Source organism: Molothrus aeneus, chromosome 7 (assembly GCF_037042795.1).
Source record: "Molothrus aeneus isolate 106 chromosome 7, BPBGC_Maene_1.0, whole genome shotgun sequence".
NCBI lineage: Eukaryota > Metazoa > Chordata > Aves > Passeriformes > Icteridae > Molothrus > Molothrus aeneus.
The window spans coordinates 5,377,855-5,396,647 of NC_089652.1; the positions used below are offsets into that span (position 1 = coordinate 5,377,855).

At 38.4% G+C, this 18,793-nt stretch overlaps 1 protein-coding gene across 4 annotated transcripts in view; it reads left to right on the forward strand.

The window, feature by feature from the left end:
• KANSL1L (KAT8 regulatory NSL complex subunit 1 like) overlaps positions 1-18,793 on the forward strand; it is a 55,654-nt gene that overhangs the window by 11,874 nt on the left and 24,987 nt on the right. For 3 of the 4 annotated variants that reach the window (XR_010783942.1, XM_066553640.1, XM_066553642.1), the window contains exons 2-5: positions 3,447-3,588; positions 7,301-7,498; positions 10,687-10,808; positions 15,116-15,317. Coding sequence is in view for 3 of the 4 variants with exons in the window: in XM_066553640.1 (XP_066409737.1) it covers positions 3,447-3,588; positions 7,301-7,498; positions 10,687-10,808; positions 15,116-15,317 (664 nt within the window). In the remaining variant the exon portion in view is untranslated. The remainder of the gene's footprint in view (positions 1-3,446; positions 3,589-7,300; positions 7,499-10,686; positions 10,809-15,115; positions 15,318-18,793) is intronic. The other variant, XM_066553641.1, reaches the window with a different exon arrangement.

An 18,793-nucleotide genomic window follows, 5' to 3' on the forward strand; every position in this document is an offset into this window, starting at 1 on the left:
AAACCAAGTAAAGATACTTTGTAAAGGGAGCAAACAGGAAGTGGGACAGACAGAAACATCTTTTTTCTTGTCTCATTCCCAACAGAAAACAAGAGCAGGAGCTTCTACTTTAGCACCTGCTTTTGACTTCCTCCTCCAGTGACAGGCCTGGTTATTTTTGTAACTGTGCTTGGTTTTTTGGTGTTTTTTTTTTTTTTTTTCTCCTTTGGGTTTGCAGAGTTAATGAATTCTCTGAAGCCACCTTGAAACAACTTCCTTTACTGTGTGAATGTTGAGCTTTTCTGTCTAGCAGGAGCAGATTTACCCAGGTTTGGGGTTTGTTTCAGGGTTGGTTTGGATTTTTTTTTTTGTTGCAGAAATAGGTTATCATTTGTCACTTGAGTGACTGTACTACTTTGTGTGAACACAGAGGAGTGTGAGGATAGCTCAGAGTGATTTTATCTTCCTTAGGAGTTACAAGCTTTACTAAAAGATTTGTAGAGAAATAGGCTTGGAGGAAAAGATGGTTAAAAATAATGCAAGATCAAACAGATAGGAGTGCCAGGGATGGGAACAGAGTTCAGCAATGCTTCTGTCTCTCACCCTGTGTGCAACACATCAAAACTGGGGAAGAGATCTAAACTTAAACTTGCTTCAGTCATGCTGCCCCTAAAATTAAAATTAACCAGGAGCAGCTCTCTAATCCATGGCACTGTGTAGCTGCCCATGCCTTTGAGCAGGCACTGGGCATGGGGCAGCCTGGAGAGACAGAGAAGCCAAACTTGCTTCCTTTGGCCTGAGCATAGAATGTTTGTGCTTAGTTTGGTGGAAACCTTTCCTTAGAGTGGGGTCTGAGGACGTTGTTACACAGTGTCATTAAATGCTGTTATTTAAATTATCATATAAAATTTAAAGCCTTAGAAAATACTTGCATTGTGTTTTGGAATGAAGCAAAAATGTACTTAATATGTTTACCAGTGAATGCAATTAATTCAAGATTAAATACTGTGCCTAAGTGGAAAAAGAAATGCAACCATTTTTGAAAAATAACTTGTGATGTAGCTTTGCAGAGGATTCTTGTTTGTGTGTAAGACAGCAATGTACAGAGGTTACAACATTTACCATTCCTTCTGCAGTCAGCTGTGGTTTGATACTGGTTGTGGATTCCCTTGTGCCACACTGATTTCATGCAGTCTAGGTGACATAAGGCCAGTTCTGGCCCTTCCATTCTGCTTCTTGCTCCCCAGCTGTGTACAGAACACCTTAGTTTTCTTCTCACTTCCTTCCCTCTCCTCCTCAGTCTGTTGGAGAGTAGCTCACCTTTCTCCCCAGGCTGTTGGATCTAGTTTGGGAGGTGAACCTGTTGGTGTGATTTATTTCCTTTCACCTCAGCTTTCTTTTTACCATGTCCTGGTTTGTGGGATTTCATTGTTCATTTCCTCAATTGCCTTTTGAGAAAGGAGCAGAAATAAACACCTCAATACTCCAGTTGGGGTTTTCTCCCTTAGCCTCTTTATTCCTCTTTAACTTCTTTTGGTTAAAATTATTAACTAAGGGATTATTATAGACTCATTAAGCAGCTCTTTCTTAGGACTAGCTTTTTGCCAGAGCAGGGTCCTGAGACAAGTCTTAACTATTCCAGCCACCATGCTTGTGTGAACACATTTAATTAAAAACTTGGAATTCAGACTGCCTCCCTTTCCCAGCAAAGTGTATTTTATGACTTTCAGGAGCACAAACATGCAAAAGCTGTCAATCCCAGAGAAGTTCTTGTCAGGAAGACCTGGTTAAAGCATAACTAATTGGGACTTTTTACTCTTTGTTGGTAGTAATGGGAAGATAAAGAAAAATAAAAAGAGGTCAGAAAAATAGATTTTCACAAGATGACTTCATGTGCCTTTTTTTCTAGGAGAAAATTACTAGTAGAATATGTAAAATACAAGTAATTTATTATCATACATATTTGCAGAGTTCTTTGAGTTTCTTTCTGATAGTAATCTAGATTTCTTCCTCATAGTTTGTATTTAAATAGGATGTTTCAGTCACATAATTTCATATGTTCATTTTTTCTGTGTATGAGAGACTTTAAACTGGTGATAAATTATGTGGGAGGATAATTTATGTTAAAAAAGGAGAAGATTATGTATTTTAGAGGTGATCTACCAGAGACTGTGTCTATCCTTAGTCTCTATGATAGCTAAACTAGACTGAAGGTTCTGAAACTTTGAGTTATATTATGTTTTATAATATTAGCCTTGAAAATGTTAGGATTCTCAAATATGATGGTTCCCTACTCATGCCAGGACATGTCTAGCAACTTGTGCTGTATTATCTTTCTTTGTTGTTGAGATACTTGACAGAAAATTCTGCATGAAGCAATTACACCTGTATTATGTTCCTATGCCAGTTCATTTGGCATCTGCTATTTCTTGTCTCTTTTGTGATACTTCAGTGCTCTTCATTGCCTGGGGAACAGGAGCTGATGTATTCTGCATGTGCAAAAGTTACAGTGTCATCAAGGATCTAGATCCAGTCATTATCCCAATAACTTGAGGAAAAACACTTCTTTTCTACAAGTTTGATTTTTGTTTTTACAGTTTTTTAAGTCAGCTGTGGCAAACTACTTGACAGCTTCACTAGGGAAAAAAACACCAGTTGCTTTCTGTGAATAAATGAACTCAGTTAATGGTAGGATAGTAGTGGAAGTTCCATACTAAAATACTGCATTGTTTGTCTGTGTTGCTTAAACTTATTGAATATTAAGATAGTTTGTTGCATGCTATGGTTTCCTCATTCATTTGTTTAATATAGAGATTGAGTAATGTTTGCTGATACCATTGATGAATTTAGCATGATAAAATTAAGGTGTTCACAATGTCAAGTACCAGGAGGCATATTTTTTGTATTTTAAAAGGCATCTGTTTTAAACAGTGGTAAGAGTGATCTGACTAAACTAAACTGACACAGATATTTATAAAACAGCTTGAATAAAAGAAATTTAAACTACTTAGTTGGGTGTTTTTGGGCAGTGTCCTGATATCTCGCTGGTCATTGCTGCATGATGTTTTATTAGATTCCAGTTGTTAGCAAACAATATTTGTTAAAGCTTGTGGGAGGAAGTATGGTGTAAGAGTTTGGATTCTTGCTGGTGGAGTTACTGGAATTCTTTACAGATCTGTAATCAGCCTTAACTGATATAGTTTGGTAGTTTATCCAGCTCTTGAGTTTTATAATCCAGAACAAAAAACTAGCTTAGTGTGGGAATAGCCAGTGAGCATGGACTGTACTGGTCTGGGCAAGTTCTGTTGCTACAGAAATAAGCTGATGTGAAACTGGTTGGGTATAATCAGGTATCTTCTGAAAGCAACTGAGATGCTTGCAACATGAGGCAGAGCAGCTGTCAGAAATGTTCTTGTGCAAATGTGGTTATCTTTATTTTTGGACTAACCAGCATTTTGTCTTCACAGCAGCTATACTTCTGAATGGAAGTGGCTTGCAGACAGAGCTAGAATTGGCAGCCGTTGGACATGGCTTCAAGCCCAGATTTCAGAACTAGAATACAAAATCCAACAACTAACTGACCTTCACAGGCAAATACGTGCCACCAAGGTATTGTCTGTAAGCTCATAAATGGGCTTTTCAAATCATCTTTTGACAGTGTTTCTTGTAATATTTATGTCTTTGGTTCCTTGTTGCTGTTCTTTTTTCTTTTTGCCTTAGACTTCTTGTGTCTGTGCAGGCTCCCACCTGCAGAGTTTAATGGAAAAGACATCAGGAGCTAAAATATGGCACCAGTATAGGAATGAGATTTGGGAACTCTTACCTTTGTATCTGTATAGTGATTTTGGTAGTGGCTTTCAGGGGCCAGCACACAGTACTGTATTTGTCACTGGTTTTTCCCTCTGCAGGAGAGGTGAGGTTGCCTTCTCAGGTGGGATGGTCAGTTATTTGTTTTTGTGCTGTGGGCTTTCAGGGTGGGATTCTTGTTACTTGCAGTGCATGTTTGTTCTGAGGATTAGATGGTTAATGTTTGTACAGCACTTTGAACAGGTCAAAGATTAATAATTACTAAAATTCCAATGTGTGTAATTCATGTACTAGTTTTTGTAAATGGAGCTGCCTAGTCAGTGGGAAAGTGACATTCCTGAACCATTAGTAATCTAGCTATCAATTCAATGGGTTCCTCAGGTCATTCTGACATAAAAGAAGCCAAACCTGTGTGAGGTGGTTTGATAGTGACGGGTTTTAGAGCAGGGCTCTTTGAATCTCCATCAATTACCCTCATGTAGGTTCTCTGGTGTGTCTTGGGATCAGATAAGCACAATGGAGAGGAGCAAGATGTTTCAGAGTTTGTGTGGTGGAACATGAGACTTAGAGGGAGTTTAAAAGGAGAGGAAAATCACCTCAGAGAGCATTTCCCTTTGAACAAATAAAGAAGAATTATTCCAGCTTCTCCTTTTTGCCCTCAGAGCCCTTCCTTTCATATCCAGCTTGTCCCCAGTCAGGTTTTTCTTTACAAAGAAATGAAGAGCCTTTGTTTAAGGGTCTGTGTAAAGAGATTTTATATTTTGGTGAAGGGTGAGAATGTCCATGGTTTGGTGTTGCCCTAAATACCAGATACATGCACAGTCTTAAACCCAAGAACTGTCAGCCTTTATGATGCCATAGGTCAGATGAGCTACAGGAGATTGAGAAATAAATATCAGAGAAATAAGAGGAAAAACATGATTTTAGTCACACATTTTCTTTAGGTGGTATGTTAGTTTGGAGCCAAGTCATCTTCCTGGTGGAGATTTTTAGTGACATTCCTTTCTGAAACTCCATGTCCATTTTACCAGCTGTGGTATTTAGTGTTTGGCATTGTGCCCCATAGTGAAGCAAGCACCTATTTTCTTCAGATGGGATTTTTTTTGTGTGTACATGTTTATAGTACACTAGTGCAGCAGCTACAGAAGGACATGTGGGCTGATAGAAGAGCTCTTTGTTTTCATTTAGTGGCTGCAAAGGAATTACACAATATCATTAGAATTTGTATGCTGTTTAATGGTTTCAGAGTGTTTTTATGTGCTTTGAGTGGAAAAAAAAAGTGATTCATAGCTAGGGAATAACAATTTCAAGCAAAAGGCCATTCCTTGAGCACCATAATGCAATAGGAAGGGACATGAGTAACTTGTGGGCTGTTTCCTGGCCTACAACAGTGTGTCTTCTCCATCTCTACAGACACAGAAGTAGCACCTCTGGATCTTTGGGAGTCCTTTCATTAAAAAAAAAAAAAAAAACCTATATCTGCAAAACAAAACAATTCCACTTGGGAAGGAATGCAGTCATTGCCAAAACCTACTGATCGTAACCAATTTCTTGTAATATAGCCTGTATTAGTCTTCTAATTCTTTACTCTTCCTCTTTTCTTCTGTGCCTATTCCATCTCTCCCATTCCATACACTGTCAATTTCCCTCTTCCTTTTCTTCTTTCCTCTTTCCATGCTTCGTAAACGAGTTTCTAAAATTTCAAAAAATAAAATTCCATTGGAAGCATGTGTGTGTGTGTGTCCCTCTTTTCAAGACTTATAATTTGTGTCTTCACATTCCTCTGACCTCAGAATTTTGGACTTTTAGACTCTCTGTGGTCATGACCTACAATACTTTTACTAAAAAGACCTAAAGATTCTTACTTCTAAAGGAGTTTAAAGCTCTTGAGGAGGCTTGTCCTCCTGTTATGGCACACAAAAATTTGTTCTTTCCTTGAATGTACTGCCCATAGCATGCTGCTGGTCTGGATTTGTGTTCATCTGCTGTAAATGGAAAAGTGCAGGTGATGATCTGTGTGGAAAATCCAGCACTGACTTGATGAACATTCAGAATCTTTCTGCCTTTTTTAGGCATTAAACCAAATTTCGAACACCTTTGTTTATTTTTAGAGAACATCTTTATTCTCAGCTTTGAATTTATAATTCAAACAATGGAATAAGTTAGGCACAGTGAGAGCAAGACAATTTCACTTTTTCTCCTAGTCTCCTCTTTGAAGTCTCTTTGAGACTTATTTTTATGTTTTAAGGCCAGATGCTGCTGAGGCAGCAGTAAAGGTCTTGCTGAAACTACAGGATCCTTAGTTTTCCACAGCCACAACCTGGGTGAAGAAATAGCCATATTTCTATTTCTTTTACCTGTCTTGGTTAAACAAATAGCAATATGGCTTCCTTGTGTTCACATTATAGCATTCCTTCTTGTGCTTTGGTTGAGTGGAATATTCTCATTAGAAAGACAAATTTGAAGCAGAATTATAAAGATCCCATTCTTTTAATATCTGCTCGATATTTGAGTTACAGTTGGTACTTTAAAAGCAAATGAGTTCTTTCCCTTTCCCTTTGAAAAAAGCCTGGAGAGGTTTGATAGCTGTTTCTGGTATTAAATTTATTTGCTCAAGATAATGACAAACCAAGGAACTATTTGAGGACTGGGTTTGACTATCACAAGGTTATTTTTGCTTTTATTTTGTTTAACATTTTATCTTTTTAAACCAATTGATACATTACCTAGGATTATACTAGAGACATCCATTTTTCTAATCTGTCATGTGGAGAACACAATAGGGGTATTATTTTTCTAGTTCCGTTTATGAAACTCTGTTATTTCCCTACCATATAAAGTTATATTTATCTTATTAGGTGATGCTTTAGATGGTACACCACATCTGAGACCACATTTGTGGAAATGGTCTTGAAAAGTTGTGACAGTGCTGAAATATTTAGGATAGTTACTTTTAATTATGAAAAACTAAAAATGCTCACATTAAAAAAATCAGTTATTAAATTTTTTAAAGCTTTTTTTTTTAGAATTGTGTAATTTCTGCTGCATAAAAATAACAGCCTTGATATTTTGCATAGAACACGGATAGGAATAAGAGAAATAGAGCACTTTAAAGTGTCTCCAAAGGAGTTTACTGACTGCAAAGACTAAAACCAAGTTCAAATCAAAGGGTGATAATTTTTTAGAGAAAAACCTCCTCTTAAATTAGTAGGCAAATTATTGTATAATATTCTAGTAAGTATGAATTTCTGATTTGAATTTTGGCACAGATGTTTAAGCAGTGGTGTAACACTGGAGTGATTGCTGTTACAAGGCGTAGCATAATTGATGCAGGTTTTTTTTTAATGCCTATTATTTCCATATTTTAGCTATGAAGTGTATTTAAAATCTAGCTAAGTGCTCGAAAATCATCAGGAGGATTTCAGAGGAATGTGCCAGGTTTGACTGCCCCTTAAAAATTATTTAGGAGGCTTAATCTGTTGTCAACCAACCATGTTCAATTGCTGTTGTCTAGGGGATGGTGGTCTTAGAAGAATTCCCATTTCCAAAAGACATTTTGAAGAAGCAGATCCAATTGACAGAGCAAGAAGCTTTATTAAACGCCACAGGGAATTGCCAAGCTGCCATTGAGAGCCAGGATTCTCTGCCAGAGCATGACTTTGAAATGTCACCCAGCAGTCCCACTCTGCTTTTACGAAACATAGAGAAACAGGTAAAGTAAAACAAATCTCAGCTGGCAGTTGAAACAAGGGGTTGGAAATTTAACTGGGAAGAGAAAGTGATTTTAGATTTAGCTAGAATCTGCTTGTTTAGTCTTTTAACTTCTGTACTCATAACAAGGTCTACAGAGAGAACAAAAGATGTTCAAGACTGCTTAAAAAAGAGTGCAAAGATCCAAACTACAGAGAGATAAGAAGAGGCCCCACCAACCTTGAGGCTGAAACAAACAAAAAAGCTGAATCTGGGTTGCAAGCACCACATTATAACTATATGACTGAAAAACTTCACAGGCTCATCAAATTGATAAGGCAGTTTAATGCATATCCATATGCAACAAGTTAGAGGATAAAGTAACTGGGGAATTTTCAGGGGTATTCATGTTCTTGGGGAACAGTGCTGAAATAAATCATACCAACTTTACAACTTGTACAAGTTGTGGAGTTTTTCTTTCCACAAATCATCAGTGAAGCCAAATGATTGACTTCAGAAATAGGGAGGTTCCATGGTGATGACTTCCAAAAAGAAAGATATTCTGCAGTCCTGGGATTGGGTGGTGATTCATTGAAGGGTTTAAATAACTACTCTGTACAGCAGGTTTACAAATTAACCTTTTATTTCTGATGTCTCTGTGTTACCACATTGTTCCCTCCAAGGGACACAGAACAGCCTCTAAGAACCATCCACAAACCTGCTCCTGCTTTATAGTCAGGTCAGTGTAGAGTTTCCACAGATTGTTTCAGGAAAAGCTTTATGTGACATGAAAGAGAACAGCTGACAGCAGAGATATATTGCACTTAAAATTTAAAAAAAAGTTCCGGCAGAATACAATTGTTCATCTGCCTTTTCAAACATTGTGGGACTCTGGTTTGGAGCTGAGGAATTCCAGGTGCTTACTGGGTACAGTGGAGACATAGTTGTGAGCAGAGTTTTGCTTTGCAGTGTGCAAAATGGCTGTTTCCATGGTTAATTCCAGGAAATACTATGTAGAATCCAGCAAGGTTTTCTTTTGCTTGAAAGTCCATAAAGGATGTGGTGGGATCACATTGCTGAAGGAGACACTGGAAATTTGTTTTAAAGAATGAATTTGTGCAGTTTGTGTAAAACAAAGCCACTGTGGGGCATTAATTGATTGCTCTGCTGCTCTACATAAACTCCTGGTCATACCCACATTTTTTAAAAGGGGTATAAGTAATAGCATTAAGTACTAGTGCCTGTTCCTGAATCTCTGTGCCAATTTTTCTTATTTGATAGTCATACTTTCCTGTTCTTAAAATGCTTCCCCTGGTTGATAAATCTTATCCACCACAGGCAGGAGTGAGGAAGCAACGAAACAGGAAATTTATATGCTCAGGGTTGGCAATTGCATAAGGTAACCCAAAGAGCATTTTTAGGATGTGATGAATGGCTCATTTAAGTGGTGGCTTGGAGAATTTAACACACTTTTCAGTAAGACTTTTGACAATTCAAGGGAGAGTGATCTGTTTCCTGGTCCCCAGGTAGCCACAAACTTGGTCCAAGGGGTGCGAGAACTTTGATGATCTGAAAATTACATGGAAGTAGACTAACATATCTCACACAACACTTTGGATTTCTTTCCTTTTACACCACTAAAAACCTTGGGGTTTGATTGCCTTTTTGACTACCAATTCTATTCTTAACTCTGAAAGTCTGAGTTTCTTATTCAATTTTAGGAGCAACAGTGCTGCAGCCTGAAGAACATCTACAGATATTCCCACAGAATTCCTCAGTCTGGTGTTAAAGTATTCCTTTGTTAAAAATAAGGAATTTTGCTTGTGAACCAAAAGAAAAGTCATGTAGAATAAAAGTGACTAAGGCTGGCAATTTTTATTAATCCTGTTTTCAAGTCCTTTTCATAGCTACATGTATGTTTTTCTTTGTGTTTTGAAAGTCTGCCTATTTTTTTAATACTCTTATATTCAGTAGAGACTACTCCTTACAGCATGAATTCTGCTGAGATTTTAAAATCAATCTGGTAACTATTTTACTGGCATCTTGTTTGCTTTGCCCAGTTCTTTTATAATAGACTTGCTATTTCTATGCTTTAATATCCATCCTAGAATTTTTTATTCTGATGTGAATTTTTTACCTGACTACATTACCTAAATGTTAACAGAAAATATGTGAGTTGTAATAAAACCAAAAAAAAAAAATTCTTCCTCTTTCCACATAAATGTAAATGTAAAATGTGAGGAGAACTTACCAGATAAACTCTAGCAATTCATGTTTTAAACATTCTTAGTTCTGAATGAATATCCAGAAAAGTAATGCAAACGGTTGAGTTTTTTTAAAAAAATAAGTATGCCATTTCAGATACATTTAATTTCTGTTCAGTGTGCAGAACACAGTTTCCTCTAAGCAAACTACATTTATTGTGAGAATAGCCTTTAAGGTTTGACATTTAAAACAAAAAATCATTGTGAAATGTTTTTGGAGTCAGTCCACAATTCATTGCTTTGGAAGGAGTAATTCTTAGTTTTAACAAATTGGCTACATTTGTTTCATTTGTTTTGGAGCAGTTTTGAAAGTCAGGTTTTTTTGCAGGAGAACAGGGTGGCAGGGTGGTTCCCTCTTGTTGCTATTTTTGACGATACCAAAGATCTTCTCCATTCTGTCTGTCATTACAATAATCCTCAAGTAGTTAGTTACACTTCCTTTTATAAAAACACCTTTGTCCAAATGTAATAAGCAATGAAGAGGATTCTTTTAAGAACAAGAATACTTTGAGTGAACAAAATGTACAGTGAAAAGACAGTTGACCTTTTTTTCCCCCTGTTGAAATGCTTGTCAAATGGCCAGTTAGCAGCTCTGGCTGCAGCTGTTGTAATATCAGCTGTAAAGTGTTCTGGTTTCTTTTTTTCCTTTTAAAGACCTTTGGTTACAATACTGAGGTCACTGATGTATTCAGGGTACTACTTCAAGTGTATAAACAATGCTCACGGTTGTGATGGTGTTTTGTTGGTGTTTTATTTGGGTTTTGGTAGGGTTGAACATAATAATTTTGAAAGAAAACCATGCCACCGTGGTTATTCACAGGAAGAAACTAAATTATTCCATGATGTACAGGACTGAAATCCTAAGTAGGAAAACAAGAGCCCAGTGCCTTTGAACTGTTGAGTCTGGATAAGTCTGACTACCTTTAATTTCAATTTTTTTTTCCAGAGTGCACAACTAAGTGAAATCATCAGCAGCCTTATTGCTCCACTCAATCTGTCTCCAGCTTCTTCATCACTTTCATCCAAGACCTGTAGACACAGACAGCTGGTCAATGGTATCTCCTTCAGGTGGGTGACAGTGTGGTAGTTTGGGTTTTTTTTGAGAATAACTTTTGGTAAAGTTATCTATATGGAACTAATAACCATTAAAATGTTAAATAAGAAAAAAAAAGGCTGCTTTCTGCAGGCTTCAAGCGAAGACAAGTCTTGATTGTAAGGTTGAAAATAGTAGGGTTTTGTGTTGTTCCTCAAGATTTCATAAATGCATAGTCACTATAATTAAATACTTGGAAGATGAATCTGTGAAGAAGTGAAAGAATATAGGAACACATTTATTGTGATTGTTTGAGACTTAATGCATTCTGTCATAACAAGTGCAGCTTTATTTCTGGAAAACTGACAAACTAGATTAGTAGAATACATAACAATGTCATGTGTCTCAGCAGGGGTCAGTGTCAGGGTGGTAACTTCATTAATTTTAAGCAGATCAATCTTCAATAAAAGGCCAAATTTATCTTTGCCACCCACATTTTCAGGAATTTGGACATACTATTTTCCATCCAAGGTATTTTGTTCTGAATGGACATACTTTTCAGGATGACTATAGGTTGAAATTAGTAATTTAGAAAAATGTTTCTCAGTGCTAGTCCATACTGCTTAGTAATTCTCTCTTTTATTCAAAGATTTTAAGTACAGTACAAGCTGTAATAAGTATTAGTTTCAAAACAACTTTAAGGTAATTGAATACACTTACAAAAGGTGTTGGATGTTTCTCCTGAGATACTTGTAATGTGATTTTTGAGGATGCTGTTAATGAAGATCAGGTGGATGAAGAAACTGTTTCCAAGTAGAGCTGGGGTGTTTATGGCAGAGTGTGCAGCAGAACATAATTCCCTGGCTCCTGACTCCAAGAAGAGCTGGCCACACCGTCTCTTTCAGCTTTGCTGCAGAGGCTGGAGCCTCCCACAAAGAGATTATAGTGAGCAGCTTGGATGGGCAGCTCCTTTAGCTGCCTTCTGTTCCACAGTGATTGTGTGATTCTGCCCTAAATTTAAGGATGAAGGGGTCCTGGCTTGTGACATCCCTGCTTCTGATGTATCACTTGTTTACAGATGATGTAGGAGAAGACCAGAAGGTTCCTCTCAGATGTGGACTAAAAATAGCCCTGAAATAGGAGTTGCTAATAGAGATGGATATGTGGAAGAAGAGAGTCATTTAGGCTGCATCTTGAATCTGACTTTTTCATGAGATATATGGGGAAGGATTCTTGCTTTTAAAAATGTTTTTAGGAGTGTAGGAAGTTAACTTCATGATGAGAGACTCTAATGATGTAACTTCAAGCCAATTCTCTTCTTATTTATTAGTCCAAAGTTAGTCTTTCCATTTCATGAGTAATACACTGTTTGCTCGTGGACCACTCTCTAAGGTTAGTTGTTTTCTACTCATGACCTAAAAAAATATGAGTGGCAAGATAAATTTTCCAAAGAAAAATGTTAGGACTTGGAAGATTTTCTCATTGCTGTAGCTCTAAACTGGAGTTTGGCAAGGTAGATGTTGGAAGGGACTCTGAGTGATTTTTGAGCTTTCTAAATGCTGTCTTAAACATGAGTTAAACAGTTAATTTTAAATTTTTACTGGTTATGAAGTGTTTTGAAATCTGCCAATAAATATTTTTCATTAAAGATGCATGAAAAAGAGTGATTATCATGAGAATCCTGCAGAGAAATTCACTGCCTCCTACTTCTGGAGGGTTTTTTGAGTGTGTTTCAGGTTTTTGGTGGTATTTTGTTGTTGTAGTAGCTGTGTGTTCAATTAATTGAATTAACTTATTAGTTAATAATTAACTTGCTGCAATTAACATAATTCTTAGCTGCTTCTCCCCTTGCTTTTTCTAGAGTTCATTCTGACTGTATTCAGTATTTCAGAAAGCAGAAATCAAAATCAAACAGAAAATAAGGGGATTCTTTTATTTTTGAGAGGGGCAAAACAGATTATAGCAATTTTCACTTAAGTAAGTTCTTGAAATTAGTTGTAGGCTGTTGATGTGAAAACCACAATTTTCCATTTTAAAGTAGGTTGAAACATGAGATGCTCTGGGGTTGGTAATTGTGGGGTTGCAGTACAGTTGGTTACATGGGCTGTTCACAGAGGAAGTGGAGGTGCTTGAACAGTTCCTGGTTGATTAAATGTAGGTAACCTTGAATTGCCATCTGTCAAGGCCTAATTACATTAGTGCCTTCTTTTTTTTTGTGTTCTTTTCCTTGCTCAGTTGAATCTGGTACCAAGATTAAAAAGCAAATACAAATTTGCTTTTTAAAGCAAAGCATTGCATGAAGGTAAATGCTCAGAGAAACAGTTCCCTAAGCTAGTGATACCCACTTTCTTATGAAGGGGGAGGAAGGAAAAAATTTAATTCTTCAGGACAAATAGTGCCTGTCTGATGGCTTTCTGTGCAGGTTAGGAACAAGAAAGGCAAACCTATGAGCTTTGAAAGGAGCGGATATTCTAGCAAATTTATGACTTTCACATCTGGCCATGGTTCATTTTGCTCTTCTGTAGAATCACATGTTGAAAAATACTCAGACTAAAATCAGAGCTTCATTGGGAAACCTTTTACCCAAGGGGCAGGAAAACCCCACTGCCATGTACTGGAGCTCCAGGCCATGAAGATGAGATCTCTTCATCTGAAAGTGGAGTGGTGCAATGCTGCAAGGCACACGAGGGTAAACACAACAGATGTCAGAGACTGCAGGGAAATTACCAAGGGCCTTGGCAGACCACCAGAACAAAGGCAGGAATCACAGAAGTTGAAGAGCCGGGCTGAGGAGCTTTTTGTACTAATTTATCTGTCTAAGTTGTCTCTCACTTAAGGGAGAGGGATCTGGAAATCCACAAGTTGAGCTTGGGACCATCTGACTTAAAAAATGTTTCTGAGAATTCAGAGAGAGTATTTTAAGAAATCTTTTCCATGAACTGTAAACCTTGTATTTCTTTCTCAAGCCTTAGAAATCCAGTGTTAACATTAAGAATGTCATGCCTCAGTACTTTGGGCTTTTTCTTGGCACTTACTGGTATGTTCCTCTAAATGCTTTGTACAATCCCTCTGTTAATTAGCATGTTGTTTTCATGTGTCTGTGTTGCTTATTGGATTATATTGCTGTGTCAGGAAGACAGCTCAAATTCAAGCCTATAAAGCCTTGTTGCCACTCCAACACAGCATGGGATGGTGTTTAATCATGCTTCCATTACAAGCCTTTTCATTTAATAAAAATGTACTGGTGAAAGAATACCACCTGTCAAAAAAGATTTATAAGTGGCCTTGTAATAAAGTCATTTTCATGTTCTGTTGTGTCACAACTTTACTAATAAAACTGTGACTTGTCATAAGACAGAATAATCATTCGTGCAGAAAGATGACCTGTTATGAACCAAGGCCAAAATACCTTGTGTAGTTGCACTGCTCAGACAGTCCAGAGCTGTGATCAAGGTCTTCACTATTGTAAAAACAAAAGCACACTGGAGGGCTGTTTGCAGCAAGCCTTCAGCTTTGCAGGCAGATGTTGATATAAATGAAATATTCATAAAATCAGGAATACCTATAGCAGGGAAGTTCATTTTCCATTGGGTCATTCCCACCCAAACAGGAGAGTGTTTTAAATTCTTACCTGGTGGTGTTGCCTGTTCTGGTCACCAGCCAGGCTGTAGGTTGGTGAGAATGGTGTGAGGTTGTTCTACACATACATGCAGGGGCTTCTACTGCTTTTGGCCACATCTTTGCACTTGATTTTGACTATCTACACTTGAAGTTGTAGAGTTCCTAATTTTGATACAAATGCTTCACAGTGAGTTGCAGCCCTGCGCTGAATGATCACTGGTTTGTAAAGCTTTACTTAGGTTTCAGTTTTTGAGCAAAACCAGAAAATCTTGAAAGTATTAGAACAGAACTCTGGGTTCTAAGGCCTAACTCCTTTACGTTAGCATGACTGCTGTCTTGAATGGAACATCAGTATGAAGGGAAATATTAATTGTGACTTGAAACTCATACGTGTTAAAAATATTAGAGAGTTCTTGAATTTGTAAAAAACAAAACTCAAGATATGCTTGAGGGCTTAACTTCATTTTGACAATTGTTTCTGTGAGCACAAAGGTGAAGAACAATGATAAACTCCCTTTCCTGACCTGACATGAAAGTAATTAACTAGCAAACAAAGCACATACACAATTGTCTGAAACAGCATGCTAAAACCTTGTGGTGTTTATAAAATTCTCTTAGAATTACATAGCTAATGCTAATCAGTGTGTGAAATCTTGGCCTGTGCACATGGAGCATATCTGACATTTTGTATTTCCTCTCCTCATTATTCATGAAACTGCAGAGCTTCAGACAATAGAGAGGTGTCCTCTTCAGGCAGCTGGCTGCTTGACCATCAGCACATCAAGAAAAGAAGAAGAGACAGGACAAGGCTCAGGTCTGTCTCTGTGACTAATGTGAGCACATCTGCCCGGACAAGGCCACTGCACAGTTTCCAGAAGAGAAAACTCTACAGAATGCACAGTGCCTGTCACTGGAATCAGCAGGTAGGCCCTTTCCTCTCTGTTTGGGGGAGAAAGCCAGAGGGTCCAGCTGCTGGATCAGCATGTGTCTTGTCTGCTGTGCCAGAGGAATGGTGCACGTTGTGCTGCTCATTTGTTGCCTTCAGTGACCATAGAGAGTGTGCGGTGGCAGTCCTGGATGTGTCTGCAGGAGCTCAGAGTTAATCAGTTGAACATAAAAATTAAAGACAGCTCAGAGTCCTGCTTATCAAATCAGTGTGTTCTATGATTGTCTTTAAAGCCCTTGTACAATCTAAGAGACAATTTGAGAGTTCTTTTGGAAGCTTGACTGCTCAGGAGACAGGCTACAGTGTAAAGCATCTGCCTACTTGTTTTCAGAATATTTGTTTTAGCTACAGGAGAGCTTACACAGCTGGTGGCACATTATTTTCTAGGAAATTGAATTGCAATATCTTAATCTTGTTTCCATTTTTGCTGTTTCTCATTAGTTATATTGCCTTTTTCATGACACAAAGAGTGCTTTAAAACTCCTAGAATTTTCTCTGTTACAGAGAAATTAATATTTTAAAATGGAAAAAACTACATTGTCTTGTGCAGGGCAAGGCTATCTGCTCACATCTATATTAATAGCATATTGCTGGTAAGAATATATAATGAGTTTAGCTGTGGTGCTTAAAGAAACAGTCTAATTTGGGAACAGAGACAGTATGAACTCATTCTTTAGAGCACTGCTAATCCCAAGAGGTTTTAATTTCTTGATTTTACTTTGCCTTTTTAAGTGTACTATTGAGGGAAATCTCTAACTGTCTAGGATGTATTAAGTGTGCCAGTGGTCTGGAGAGCAATTTCCCATGCAAGGATGTTCTGTGCTGATTCAGCATTCTCTGCAAAATGGCAGAGGTGTCCTAGTTTTAGCAAGATGCTTTATTGAAAAACTGTCCAGTTTCTTATTTGTTTGAGTTCCCAGCTTCCTGGCAGTGGGGCTTAAAGACTTGGCAGCCTGCCTGGAAGGTGTGGGCCAGGGGGATGGTGAGTGAGGCTGGGAGCTCTGCCTTCTCCTAGGTGCCTAGCCTTTTCATCTTCCTTGCATTGACCAAGGAGGCTGCTGTGGACTTGGACTTACTGTTTGCCATGCAATCCTGTCACAGAGGTTGGAGACCTCGTGCTGTGGCTCCAACTGCTTCTTGCAGCTGTGGAGAGAGCTCCTTAGCAAGAGACTCGAGGACTTTCCCTTCCTTTGTTTTAAACATGAGGGGTTTTCACTCCAGAGCAGTTTCTAAATATCAGGGCTTTCTGGAAGCCTCTTGTCTTGCAGGTTCAAGTATTTCATATTTCTACAAGCACTGTCTATGTCTCTCTGTTCTGAGAAGTGGGCCAGAGTTAGTGAATATCAGTAAAGGCTTATGATCAGGAACCCCATGTCTGTAGCCTGACAGCAGGAGTTCAAGGCAGAGTTTACATTTTTACCTTCAGCCAGATACAGAGCTTAGCTGCTCTGCATGCTTGATAGTTTACCCTGACTTGTAGGCTGCAAAGAAAGATTTATAATTAACCTTTGGCTGTAGACTGCGAGCAAAAAGTACATTTTTAGGTTACTAGTTAAGTCTTCAAGTACCAGACCTGGTGCAACTGTGTGTCTGCTCCATACTCTTGACATCTCTGGTGCCTTACATTAACCCAGCTTCAGTGTCACTGTCCCAAAGACAGTGGGGTAAAACACCCCTGTAGGGAATGCTATTTCTGCTTACTGCAGCTCTCAGCTCAAACCTCTGTGTTTAGACTCTGCTTTTGAATGTCCTTTCCATGAGAAAGTTAACCAAGAGGCATTGTGGAGAACTACATCATGGGCTACAAACAGATTCTGTAGCTCTTTTTCCTTGAGAAAATAAGAAATTATGGCAGCAATCGAGTTGTCAGCTTCAGTCATCATGCAAGTGCCAAACTCAGTTAAGTTTTAAAAAATAAGGTAAAGCAGGGAACAAAGCCTCTCACACAGGGTTGGTTGAAAACAAAGGATCAGGGATTCTGCTAAGGAAATAAGTGATAAAATTAGACTGGACATTTCCAGCACATTTTGACAATCAAACCTAAATCAGTATCAAGGTTTTAAATTAAGAGTCATCAGCAGTATATCATTCATTCAACAAATCTTTACTAACAAGCCCTGTCACTTTCTTAGTCCTGCACTTGCTACACTTGGTTACCCAGCTGTTGATGAGATTGCTCATCCTGTAATGAAAGAGCACTGGCCATCAGCCCAGGCTGCCTTCTGGATTAGGCAGATGTTTAAGGGTAAGGATGCAAAATGGGGAATGGTTTCTGGGATTGATATCATTGAAAATGCATTTATATTCCCCAGAGTAATCCAGCAAATTTCGTGTGATCTTTCACAGAAAAAACTAGTAACTTCTCAGCATATAGGAAATAGTTGGATTTTTAATATAACATTAGTGTGCCTTCTCTCTAGCAAGTGCCTCTCCCACATTTCCTCAAATTTAACATATTGATATAACCCCTGGTACTACAATCTCTGAGGACCCCCATTTCTTGAACGTCACTGGCCTGAAAACAAGCTGGGAGTCTTGCAGCAGATGTGGAATTAACAAATTCCAGCTTGCCAAAATCAGAGGAGCAAACTGAATCTCCTGATGTTGCAGCTCCTGGTGGTGCTGGTTTGAACAGCCAGTGAGCAGTGCCTGGCAGTGCTGAGGGAAGATGTTGCTCTGCAGAGTAATTTGAGCAAGATGGTGACTAAAGATTTATGAGCAGAGAATCCCAGCAAAATGCAGACCTCTATGTGTGGGACATTAAGAAATGCTGGGATAGCTTTGAGGAATTTGCAATTGGGATTTCATTGCAATGACTGGTTGTACCCTTTGTGCATCTGAGTGGCATTCACAGTGTCACCCCTCACATCTCTTCAGATTCATTTGGGAAACTCATTCTCCCCCCTCACCCCCCTAACATCCATGTTAGGAAAAGTAAAGTATGAAACTGAATTGCTCTGCCATCTGTTAGTTCATAAGGTCACTGGGAAGGCAGCCACATTTTTTCTCTTATCTCCTGCCATGCCACATACATTTACAATGAGTGTGTATGACCCAGAAGCCTCCCATTGCCTGTGGAGAGATGCCCTATATTGTCCTCTGCTGTTTCTTTTCTGAAAAGGATGACACCTTCCCCTGCTGTGCTAGTTAAATTATGCTTAGACAGGGTAGTATCTAAAAGAAAATACAGAAGTCTGTGAAACTCTAGAAGACCTTCCAGACTGGCAAGATAGACTGCAGATAAATAAAGCAGGATGCAGGGTGTTTGGTTTATCTGCCACCATCCAGTATCCTCAGGAATTTGAAACAGCCTTTGGGGCCAAATCCATTTGTCCCCTAATTTAGAATGACTAAGTACCACAGGATGATCCCTCTGTCATCATTTGGCCCTGGAATCTGTTTTGTATCTTTCTTCTTTATCTAAACAGCTTTGTGAGAGCTTAGGCCATTTCT